The sequence below is a fragment of the Blennius ocellaris genome, assembly GCF_963422515.1.
Source record: "Blennius ocellaris genome assembly, chromosome: 6".
Lineage (NCBI taxonomy): Eukaryota > Metazoa > Chordata > Actinopteri > Blenniiformes > Blenniidae > Blennius > Blennius ocellaris.
In genome coordinates this window covers 257,613-270,863 of record NC_137655.1, presented here as the reverse complement: position 1 = coordinate 270,863, position 13,251 = coordinate 257,613, and the positions used below count along the sequence as shown (strand labels likewise).

At 42.7% G+C, this 13,251-nt stretch overlaps 1 protein-coding gene across 1 annotated transcript in view; it reads left to right on the top strand.

The window, feature by feature from the left end:
• The first annotated feature begins 37 nt into the window (after nucleotides 1–37).
• ccdc141 (coiled-coil domain containing 141) overlaps nucleotides 38–13,251 on the top strand; it is a 33,660-nt gene continuing 20,446 nt past the window's right edge. Inside the window, exons 1-6 of the mRNA XM_080498076.1 lie at nucleotides 38–100; nucleotides 1,836–2,000; nucleotides 4,290–4,412; nucleotides 4,530–5,006; nucleotides 5,548–5,638; nucleotides 12,125–12,264. Coding sequence (XP_080354202.1) covers nucleotides 1,887–2,000; nucleotides 4,290–4,412; nucleotides 4,530–5,006; nucleotides 5,548–5,638; nucleotides 12,125–12,264 — 945 coding nt within the window. The 5' untranslated portion in view covers nucleotides 38–100; nucleotides 1,836–1,886. The remainder of the gene's footprint in view (nucleotides 101–1,835; nucleotides 2,001–4,289; nucleotides 4,413–4,529; nucleotides 5,007–5,547; nucleotides 5,639–12,124; nucleotides 12,265–13,251) is intronic.

Below are 13,251 nucleotides of genomic sequence, written 5' to 3'. Positions count from 1 at the left end.
TCGCCCTCAGCTGTGACTCCTCAGGCTTCAGTTTGCTGGAATCCACTGCAGGAGGACCAGGACCAGGACCAGGACCAGGACCAGGACCAGGACTCTGAAGGTCGACCAGGTTTTGTCTGCTGAGTCTGAGTATTTGAAGGAGTAACTCCTGCTGCAGTAATCTGAAGAGTAACAGAGTAACAAAGTACTGCTTCAAAAGAAGTCTGTTCTTCTGGTTCTACTGAGCTCATGAAGTAATCTCATTACTTTATTCAGAGTTCGTACTGAGGTTTATGGAGGTACTTCTTCATTTCCTGAGCTCATTTTTATCTTCAGTATTTAAATAATCTTAATCCAGATTATAGAGCATCTTCCTCCTGTAATCCAGATTATAGAGCATCTTCCTCTATCATCAGATTATAGAGCATCTTCCTCCTCTAACACCAGATTATAGAGCATCTTCCTCCTCTAACATCAGATTATAGAGCATCTTCCTCCTCTAACATCAGATTATAGAGCATATTCCTCCTCTAACACCAGATTATAGAGCATCTTCCTCCTCTAACATCAGACTATAGAGCATCTTCCTCTATCATCAGATTATAGAGTACCTTCCTCCTCTAACATCAGACTATAGAGCATATTCCTCCTCTAACATCAGACTATAGAGCATATTCCTCCTCTAACATCAGATTATAGAGCATATTCCTCATCTAATACCATATTATAGAGCATCTTCCTCTAATATCAGACTATAGAGCATCTTCCTCCTCTAACATCAGATTATAGAGCATCTTCCTCCTCTAACACCAGATTATAGAGCATCTTCCTCCTCTAACACCAGATTATAGAGCATCTTCCTCCTCTAACACCAGATCATAGAGCATCGTCCTCCTCTAACACCAGATTATAGAGCATATTCCTCCTCTAACACCAGATTATAGAGCATATTCCTCCTCTAACACCAGATTATAGAGCATCTTCCTCCTCTAACACCAGATCATAGAGCATCTTCCTCCTCTAACACCAGATTATAGAGCATATTCCTCCTCTAACATCAGATTATAGAGCATCTTCCTCCTCTAACATCAGACTATAGAGCATCTTCCTCCTCTAATACCATATTATAGAGCATCTTCCTCTAATATCAGACTATAGAGCATCTTCCTCCTCTAACACCAGATTATAGAGCATCTTCCTCCTCTAATACCAGATTATAGAGCATCTTCCTCCTCAAACATCAGATCATAGAGCATCTTCCTCCTCTAACACCAGATTATAGAGCATATTCCTCCTCTAACACCAGGTCATAGAGCGTCTTCCTCCTCTAACACCAGATCATAGAGCATCTTCCTCCTCTAACACCAGATCATAGAGCATCTTCCTCCTCTAACATCAGATTATAGAGCATCTTCCTCCTCTAACATCAGACTATAGAGCATATTCCTCCTCTAACACCAGATTATAGAGCATCTTCCTCCTCCAATACCATATTATAGAGCATCTTCCTCTAATATCAGACTATAGAGCATCTTCCTCCCCTAACATCAGATTATAGAGCATCTTCCTCCTCTAACATCAGATTATAGAGCATCTTCCTCCTCTAATCCAGATTATAGAGCATCTTCATCCTCTAACATCAGATTATAGAGCATATTCCTCCTCTAACACCAGATTATAGAGCATCTTCCTCCTCTAATACCAGATTATAGAGCATTTTCCTCCTCAAACATCAGACTATAGAGCATCTTCCTCCTCTAACACCAGATTATAGAGCATCTTCCTCCTCTAACACCAGATTATAGAGCATCTTCCTCCTCTAATACCAGATTATAGAGCATCTTCCTCCTCAACAGAAAGTCTCTTAAAGAAGCAGGCCGGGTGTGACACAGTCATCAAACGTCTCCATGACGACCGGAGACCCTGAACTACCATGTGGAAGAAACAGGAAGTCAACCACGACACTGAGCACCATCGCCGTCCAGGCCGGCCAATCACAGCTGGTCATATCTGTCCTCAAGGTAGCACGCACACGCACACACACACACACACACACACACACACACACACACACACACACACACACACACACACACACACACACACACACACACACACACACACACACACAGTGTTGCTGAAGAATTTCTCATGGATTAATAAAGTGATTGTGAGGTTTTAAACATAGAACTAGTTTATTAGAGACGTCACTCAGACCTCAAGTCGTCTGTAGAGAGAAAACATGTAAACATTCCTACAATTATTACTTTACTGTGAAACTGTTTATTACTGCCTCATGTCAAATCTACTACAATGACAATATTCTCTCTCTGCTCTGGTATCAGGGTAGTATCGGTATCAGCAGATATCTCCATTCTGGTATCGGTATCAGCAGATATCTCCATTCTGGTATCGGTATCAGCAGATATCTCCATTCTGGTATCGGTATCAGCAGATATCCACATTCTGGTATCGGTATCGGCAGATATCCACATTCTGGTATCGGTATCGGCAGATATCCACATTCTGGTATCGGTATCAGCAGATATCCACATTCTGGTATCGGTATCAGCAGATATCTCCATTCTGGTATCGGTATCAGCAGATATCCACATTCTGGTATCGGTATCGGCAGATATCCACATTCTGGTATCGGTATCAGCAGATATCCACATTCTGGTATCGGTACCATCAGATATCTCCATTCTGGTATCGGTATCAGCAGATATCTCCATTCTGGTATCGGTATCGGCAGATATCCACATTCTGGTATCGGTACCATCAGATATCTCCATTCTGGTATCGGTGTCAGCAGATGTCTCCATTCTGGTATCGGTATCAGCAGATATCCACATTCTGGTATCGGTACCATCAGATATCTCCATTCTGGTATCGGTATCAGCAGATATCTCCATTCTGGTATCGGTACCATCAGATATCTACATTCTGGTATCGGTACCATCAGATATCTACATTCTGGTATCGGTATCAGCAGATATCCACATTCTGGTATCGGTACCATCAGATATCTACATTCTGGTATCGGTACCATCAGATATCTACATTCTGGTATCGGTACCATCAGATATCTACATTCTGGTATCGGTACCATCAGATATCTACATTCTGGTATCGGTATCAGAAGTCATGGTGATCAGGTCTTAGCGGTTCCACAACACAGACTTCTGAACAGCTTCTCATCCCTCCTGCGTTGTCCACACCCTCATCATCATCTCCATCATCTCCATCATCTCCATCATCTCCATCATCTTCATCATCTCCATCATCTCCATCATCTTCATCATCTCCATCATCTCCATCATCTCCATCATCTCCCTCATCTCCATCATCTCCATCATCTTACTCATCTCCATCATCTCCATCATCTTCCTCATCTCCATCATCTCCATCATCTTCCTCATCTCCATCATCTCCATCATCTCCATCATCTTCATCATCTCCATCATCTCCATCGTCTCCATCATCTCCATCATCTCCATCATCTCCATCCTCTTCATCCTCTTCATCATCTCCATCTTCTCCATCATCTTACTCATCTCCATCATCTCCATCATCTTCCTCATCTCCATCATCTCCATCATCTTCCTCATCTCCATCATCTCCATCATCTCCATCCTCTTCATCCTCTTCATCATCTCCATCATCTCCATCATCTCCATCATCTCCATCATCTCCATCATCTTCCTCATCTTCATCATCTTCATCATCTTCCTCATCTCCATCATCTCCATCATCTCCATCATCTTCCTCATCTCCATCATCTCCATCATCTTCCTCATCTTCATCATCTTCATCATCTTCCTCATCTCCATCATCTCCATCATCTCCATCATCTCCATAATCTTCATCGTCTTCATCATCTCCATCATCTCCATCATCTTACTCATCTCCATCATCTTCCTCATCTTCATCATCTTACTCATCTTCATCATCTCCATCATCTCCATCATCTTCCTCATCTCCATCATCTCCATCATCTTACTCATCTTCATCATCTCCATCATCTCCATCATCTTCCTCATCTCCATCATCTCCATCATCTTCCTCATCTTCATCATCTTCATCATCTTCCTCATCTCCATCATCTCCATCATCTCCATCATCTCCATCCTCTTCATCCTCTTCATCATCTCCATCATCTCCATCATCTTACTCATCTTCATCATCTCCATCATCTCCATCATCTCCATCCTCTTCATCCTCTTCATCATCTCCATCATCTCCATCATCTCCATCATCTTCCTCATCTCCATCCTCTTCATCCTGTGTGTGTGTGTGTGTGTGTGCAGAGTGGGACTGAGGTCCACCTCCAGCTGGTCCAGGTCCAACCAGGACTCTGTGAGATCGGATCGAACTGGGAAGAAAACCAGACCCTGATCCAGGAACTGCAGCGTTTGCTGGACACACTCAGGGTACGCACACACACACACACACACACACACACACACACACACACACACACACACACACACACACACACACACACACACACAGGGATGGTAATGGTCCTGGTCTGTGTTCTGGATCAGAACCATGAGGCAGACGCTCTGGCTGAGGTGGAGAGGAAGCACCGGACGGAGCTCAGCAGGAAGGTGGAGCAGCAGCAGGAGGTGCTCCAGGAGGAGGAGCAGCAGGAGCTCCAGCAGGAGGAGGTCCAGCAGGAGGAGCTCCAGCAGGAGGAGCTCCAGGAGGAGGAGCTCCAGGAGGAGGTGCTCCAGGAGGAGGAGCTCCAGGAGGAGGAGCTCCAGGAGGAGGAGGTCCAGCAGGAGGAGCTCCAGCAGGAGGAGCTCCAGGAGGAGGAGCTCCAGGAGGAGGTGCTCCAGGAGGAGGTGCTCCAGGAGGAGGAGCTCCAGGAGGAGGAGCTCCAGGAGGAGGTGCTCCAGGAGGAGGTGCTCCAGGCCATGATGGCGTCGGTGCAGGAGGGCTGGTCAGTGCTGATCCTCCTCCTCCAGCGGCGCCTTCGTGTCCTGATGCTGGGGGGAGAGTTCTACCAGAGAGCACTGGAGGTAAACCTGGGGGGGGGGGGTCTCAGGGGGAGAGTCTCAGGGGGAGAGAGGGAGAGTCTCAGAGGGAGACAGGGAGAGTCTCAGGGGGAGACAGGGAGAGTCTCAGTGGGAGAGAGGGAGAGTCTCAGGGGGAGAGTCTCAGAGGGAGAGAGGGAGAGTCTCAGTGGGAGAGAGGGAGAGTCTAAGGGGGAGAGTCTCAGGGGGAGAGAGGGAGAGTCTCAGTGGGAGAGAGGGAGAGTCTCAGGGGGAGAGTCTCAAGGGGAGAGAGGGAGAGTCTCAGTGGGAGAGAGGGAGAGTCTCAGGGGGAGAGTCTCAGGGGGAGAGAGGGAGAGTCTCAGGGGGAGAGTCTCAGAGGGAGAGAGAGAGAGTCTCAGAGGGAGAGAGGGAGAGTCTCAGGGGGAGAGTGTCAGGGGGAGAGTCTCAGAGGGAGAGAGGGAGAGTCTAAGAGGGAGAGTCTCAGAGGGAGAGAGGGAGAGTGTCAGGGGGAGAGTCTCAGGGGGAGAGTCTCAGGGGGAGAGTCTGACCATTATTGTGTGTGTAGTTCAGCGTCAGTCTGGACGCAGCAGAGCGGCTCTCTGGTTCCGTCCTGCTGAGACACCTGGACCAGCTGAGGTACCAGGAAACCAGGCGAGGTGATACTGCAATACTGCATCATTGTACTACAACACTATACTGCAACTCTATACTGCAACACTGTACTGCAACATTATACTGCAACACTATGCAGCAACACTGTACTGCAACATTCTACTGCAATATTATACTGCAACATTATACTGCAACACTATACTGCAACTCTATACTGCAACACTGTACTGCAACATTCTACTGCAATATTATACTGCAACATTATACTGCAACACTATACTGCAACTCTATACTGCAACACTGTACTGCAACATTCTACTGCAATATTATACTGCAACATTATACTGCAACACTATACTGCAACACTGTACTGCAACACTGTACTGCAACATTCTACTGCAATATTATACTGCAACATTATACTGCAACATTATACTGCAACACTATATTGCAACACTATACTGCAACTCTATACTGCAACACTGTACTGCAACATTCTACTGCAATATTATACTGCAACATTATACTGCAACATTATACTGCAACACTATACTGCAACTCTATACTGCAACACTGTACTGCAACATTCTACTGCAATATTATACTGCAACATTATACTGCAACATTATACTGCAACACTATACTGCAACTCTATACTGCAACACTGTACTGCAACATTCTACTGCAATATTATACTGCAACATTATACTGCAACATTATACTGCAACACTATGCAGCAACACTGTACTGCAACATTATACTGCAACACTATACTGCAACTCTATACTGCAACACTGTACTGCAACATTCTACTGCAATATTATACTGCAACATTATACTGCAACATTATACTGCAACTCTATACTGCAACACTGTACTGCAACATTCTACTGCAATATTATACTGCGACATTATACTGCAACACTATACTGCAACTCTATACTGCAACAGTCTACTGCAATATTATACTGCAACATTATACTGCAACTCTATACTGCAACACTGTACTGCAACATTCTACTGCAATATTATACTGCGACATTATACTGCAACACTATACTGCAACTCTATACTGCAACAGTCTACTGCAATATTATACTGCAACATTATACTGCAACATTATACTGCAACACTGTACTGCAACATTCTACTGCAATATTATACTGCAACATTATACTGCAACACTATACTGCAACACTGTACTGCAACATTCTACTGCAACATTATACTGCAACACTGTACTGAAACACTGTACTGCAACACTATACTACAACACTATACTGCAACACTATACTGTGACATTATACTGCAACACTGTACTACAACACTGTACTGCAACTCTATACTGCATCTCTATACTGCAACACTGTACTGCAACATTCTACTGCAATATTCTACTGCAACATTATACTGCAACATTATACTGCAACATTCTACTGCAACATTCTACTGCAACATTATACTGCAACACTATATTGCAATATTATACTGCAACATTATACTGCAACATTACACTGCAATATTATACTGCAACACTATATTGCAACACTATACTGCAACTCTATACTGCAACATTATACTGCAACACTATACTGCAACATTATACTGCCACATTATACTGCAACACTGTACTGCAACATTCTACTGCAATATTATACTGCAATATTATACTGCAACATTATACTGCAACATTACACTGCAATATTATACTGCAACACTATATTGCAACTCTATACTGCAACAGTCTACTGCAACATTATACTGCAACATTATACTGCAACATTATACTGCAACATTATACTGCAATATTATACTGCAACATTATACTGCAACACTATACTGCAACATTATACTGCAACACTATACTGCAACTCTATACTGCAACATTATACTGCAACATTATACTGCAACACTATACTGCAACACTATACTGCGACATTATACTGCAACACTATACTGCAACACTATACTGCGACATTATACTGCAACACTATACTGCAACACTGTACTGCAACACTGTACTGCAACATTCTACTGCAACATTATACTGCAACACTATGCTGCAACACTATACTGCAACACTATACTGCAACATTATACTGCAACACTATACTGCAACACTATACTGCAACTCTATACTGCAACATTATACTGCAACACTATACTGCAACATTATACTGCAACACTATGCTGCAACACTATACTGCAACACTATACTGCAACATTATACTGCAACACTATACTGCAACACTATACTGCAACTCTATACTGCAACATTATACTGCAACACTATACTGCAACATTATACTGCGACATTATACTGCAACACTATACTGCAACATTATACTGCAACACTATGCTGCAACATTCTACTGCAACATTATACTGCAACACTATATTGCAACACTATACTGCAACACTATACTGCAACACTGTACTGCAACATTCTACTGCAATATTATACTGCAATATTATACTACAACATTATACTGCAACATTACACTGCAATATTATACTGCAACACTATATTGCAACACTATACTGCAACTCTATACTGCAACATTATACTGCAACACTATACTGCAACATTATACTGCGACATTATACTGCAACACTGTACTGCAACATTCTACTGCAATATTATACTGCAATATTATACTGCAACATTATACTGCAACATTACACTGCAATATTATACTGCAACACTATATTGCAACTCTATACTGCAACAGTCTACTGCAACATTATACTGCAACATTATACTGCAACATTATACTGCAATATTATACTGCAACATTATACTGCAACACTATACTGCAACATTATACTGCAACACTATACTGCAACTCTATACTGCAACATTATACTGCAACATTATACTGCAACACTATACTGCAACACTATACTGCGATATTATACTGCAACACTATACTGCAACACTATACTGCGACATTATACTGCAACACTATACTGCAACACTGTACTGCAACACTGTACTGCAACACTATACTGCGACATTATACTGCAACACTATACTGCAACATTATACTGCAACACTATACTGCAACACTGTACTGCAACACTGTACTGCAACATTCTACTGCAACATTATACTGCAACACTATACTGCAACATTATACTGCAACACTATACTGCAACACTATACTGCAACTCTATACTGCAACATTATACTGCAACACTATACTGCAACATTATACTGCAACACTATGCTGCAACACTATACTGCAACACTATACTGCAACATTATACTGCAACACTATACTGCAACACTATACTGCAACTCTATACTGCAACATTATACTGCGACATTATACTGCAACACTATACTGCAACATTATACTGCAACACTATACTGCAACACTGTACTGCAACATTCTACTGCAATATTATACTGCAATATTATACTACAACATTATACTTCAACATTACACTGCAATATTATACTGCAACACTATATTGCAACACTATACTGCAACTCTATACTGCAACATTATACTGCAACACTATACTGCAACATTATACTGCGACATTATACTGCAACACTGTACTGCAACATTCTACTGCAATATTATACTGCAATATTATACTGCAACATTATACTGCAACATTACACTGCAATATTATACTGCAACACTATATGGCAACTCTATACTGCAACAGTCTACTGCAACATTATACTGCAACATTATACTGCAACATTATACTGCAACATTATACTGCAACACTATACTGCAACATTATACTGCAACACTATACTGCAACTCTATATTGCAACATTATACTGCAACATTATACTGCGACATTATACTGCAACATTATACTGCAACATTATACTGCAATATTATACTGCGACATTATACTGCAACATTATACTGCAACATTATACTGCAACACTATGCTGCAACACTATACTGCAACACTATACTGCAACATTATACTGCAACACTATACTGCAACACTATACTGCAACTCTATACTGCAACATTATACTGCGACATTATACTGCAACACTATACTGCAACATTATACTGCAACACTATACTGCAACACTATACTGCAACTCTATACTGCAACATTATACTGCAACACTATACTGCAACATTATACTGCAACACTATGCTGCAACACTATACTGCAACACTATACTGCAACATTATACTGCAACACTATACTGCAACACTATACTGCAACTCTATACTGCAACATTATACTGCGACATTATACTGCAACACTATACTGCAACATTATACTGCAACACTATACTGCAACACTATACTGCAACTCTATACTGCAACATTATACTGCAACACTATACTGCAACATTATACTGCGACATTATACTGCAACACTGTACTGCAACACTGTACTGCAACATTCTACTGCAATATTATACTGCAACATTATACTGCAACATTATACTGCAACATTACACTGCAATATTATACTGCAACACTATATTGCAACATTATACTGCAACATTATACTGCGACATTATACTGCAACATTATACTGCAACATTATACTGCAATATTATACTGCGACATTATACTGCAACATTATACTGCAACATTATACTGCAACACTATGCTGCAACACTATACTGCAACACTATACTGCAACATTATACTGCAACACTATACTGCAACACTATACTGCAACTCTATACTGCAACATTATACTGCGACATTATACTGCAACACTATACTGCAACATTATACTGCAACACTATACTGCAACACTATACTGCAACTCTATACTGCAACATTATACTGCAACACTATACTGCAACATTATACTGCGACATTATACTGCAACACTGTACTGCAACACTGTACTGCAACATTCTACTGCAATATTATACTGCAACATTATACTGCAACATTATACTGCAACATTACACTGCAATATTATACTGCAACACTATATTGCAACATTATACTGCAACATTATACTGCGACATTATACTGCAACATTATACTGCAACATTATACTGCAATATTATACTGCGACATTATACTGCAACATTATACTGCAACATTATACTGCAACACTATACTGCGACATTATACTGCAACACAACAACAGAAACCTTGAACTTCTCTTCATGGTGATAAAAAGTGACCCGATGAATTTCAGAGTCTTTGGTTCAGTCCAGGTGTTCCTCAGGGTTCTGTACTGGGTACCAGTGGTCAGTAATGGTCAGTAATGGTCATTAGTGGTCAGTAGTGGTCATTAGTGGTCAGTAGTGGTCAGTAATGGTGAGTAATGGTCAGTAGTGGTCATTAGTGGTCAGTAATGTTCAGTAGTGGTCATTAGTGGTCAGTAGTGGTCAGTAGTGGTCAGTAATGGTCAGTAATGGTCAGTAGTGGTCATTAGTGGTCAGTAGTGGTCAGTAATGGTCATTAGTGGTCAGTATTGGTCAGTAATGGTCAGTAATGGTCAGTATTGGTCAGTAGCGGTCATCAGTGGTCAGTAGTGGTCAGTAATGGTGAGTAATGGTCAGTAGTGGTCATTAGTGGTCAGTAATGGTCAGTAATGGTCAGTAGTGGTCATTAGTGGTCAGTATTGGTCAGTAATGGTCAGTAATGGTCAGTATTGGTCAGTAGCGGTCATCAGTGGTCAGTAGTGGTCAGTAATGGTGAGTAATGGTCAGTAGTGGTCATTAGTGGTCAGTAATGGTCAGTAGTGGTCATTAGTGGTCAGTATTGGTCAGTAATGGTCAGTAATGGTCAGTATTGGTCAGTAGCGGTCATCAGTGGTCAGTAGTGGTCAGTAATGGTGAGTAATGGTCAGTAGTGGTCATTAGTGGTCAGTAATGGTCAGTAATGGTCAGTAGTGGTCAGTAGTGGTCATTAGTGGTCAGTAATGGTCAGTAATGGTCAGTAGCGGTCATCAGTGGTCAGTATTGGTCAGTAGCGGTCAGTAGTGGTCAGTAGTGGTCAGTAATGGTCAGTAATGGTCATTAGTGGTCAGTAGTGGTCAGTAGCGGTCATCAGTGGTCAGTAGTGGTCAGTAATGGTCAGTAATGGTCATTAGTGGTCAGTAGCGGTCATCAGTGGTCAGTAATGGTCAGTAATGGTCATTAGTGGTCAGTAGTGGTCAGTATTGGTCAGTAGCGGTCAGTAGTGGTCAGTAATGGTCATTAGTGGTCAGTAGTGGGCAGTAATGGTCATTAGTGGTCAGTAGTGGTCAGTATTGGTCAGCAATGGTCAGCATTGGTCAGTAGCGGTCATCAGTGGTCAGTAGTGGTCAGTAGTGGTCAGTAATGGTCAGTAATGGTCATTAGTGGTCAGTAGCGGTCAGTAGTGGTCAGTAGTGGTCAGTAGCAGTCAGTAGTGGTCACTAATGGTCAGTAATGGTCATTAGTGGTCATCAGTGGTCAGTAGCGGTCATCAGTGGTCAGTAATGGTCAGTAATGGTCATTAGTGGTCAGTAGTGGTCAGTAATGGTCAGTAGTGGTCAGTAATGGTCAGTAGTGGACTCATCATGTCTCTGTGTTTGTCTTGCAGACCTTTTGGTCAAATCCCTGCAGGTTCTAAGCAGCAGCAACATTCTGCTGAAGAAACTCAGACAGCTGCAGAACACTGAGGCCCTCCAGAGGAGAGGAGGAGTACTGCAGGAGGAGGAGCAGGAGGAGGAGCAGGAGGAGGTGCAGAGTCTCTGCTATGTTGTTGTGGAGTTGATATAAGCCTTGTGTCAGTGGGCAGTGTGGGACGGTACACGATGGAGGACGGTACACGATGGGGGACGGTACACGATGGGGGACGGTACACGATGGGGGACGGTACACGATGGAGGACGGTACACGATGGGGGACGGTACACGATGGGGGACGGTACACGATGGAGGACGGTACACGATGGGGGACGGTACACGATGGAGGACGGTACACGATGGAGGACGGTACACGATGGGGGACGGTACACGATGGAGGACGGTACACGATGGGGGACGGTACACGATGGAGGACGGTACGCGATGGGGGACGGTACACGATGGGGGACGGTACACGATGGGGGACGGTACACGATGGAGGACGGTACACGATGGGGGACGGTACACGATGGGGGACGGTACACGATGGGGGACGGTACACGATGGAGGACGGTACACGATGGGGGACGGTACACGATGCTTCGTGAGTAGCAAGAGTACTGTACAGCCCCTTCCTGTACCGTACCATACTGTACTGTACCATACTGTACCATACCATACTGTACCGTACCATACTGTACCGTACCATACTGTACTGTACTATACTGTACCATACTGTACCGTACCGTACCATACTATACTGTAACGTACTGTACCGTACCATACTATACTGTACCGTACCATACTATACTGTAACGTACTGTACCGTACCATACTATACTGTAACATACTGTACCGTACCGTACCATACTATACTGTAACGTACTGTACCGTACCATACTATACTGTACAGTACCATACTGTACTGTACCGTACCATACTATACTGTACAGTACCATACTGTACTGTACCGTACCATACTATACTGTAACGTACTGTACCGTACCATACTATGCTGTAACATACTGTACCGTACCGTATCATACTATACTGTAACGTACTGTACCGTACCATGCTATACTGTAACATACTGTACCGTACC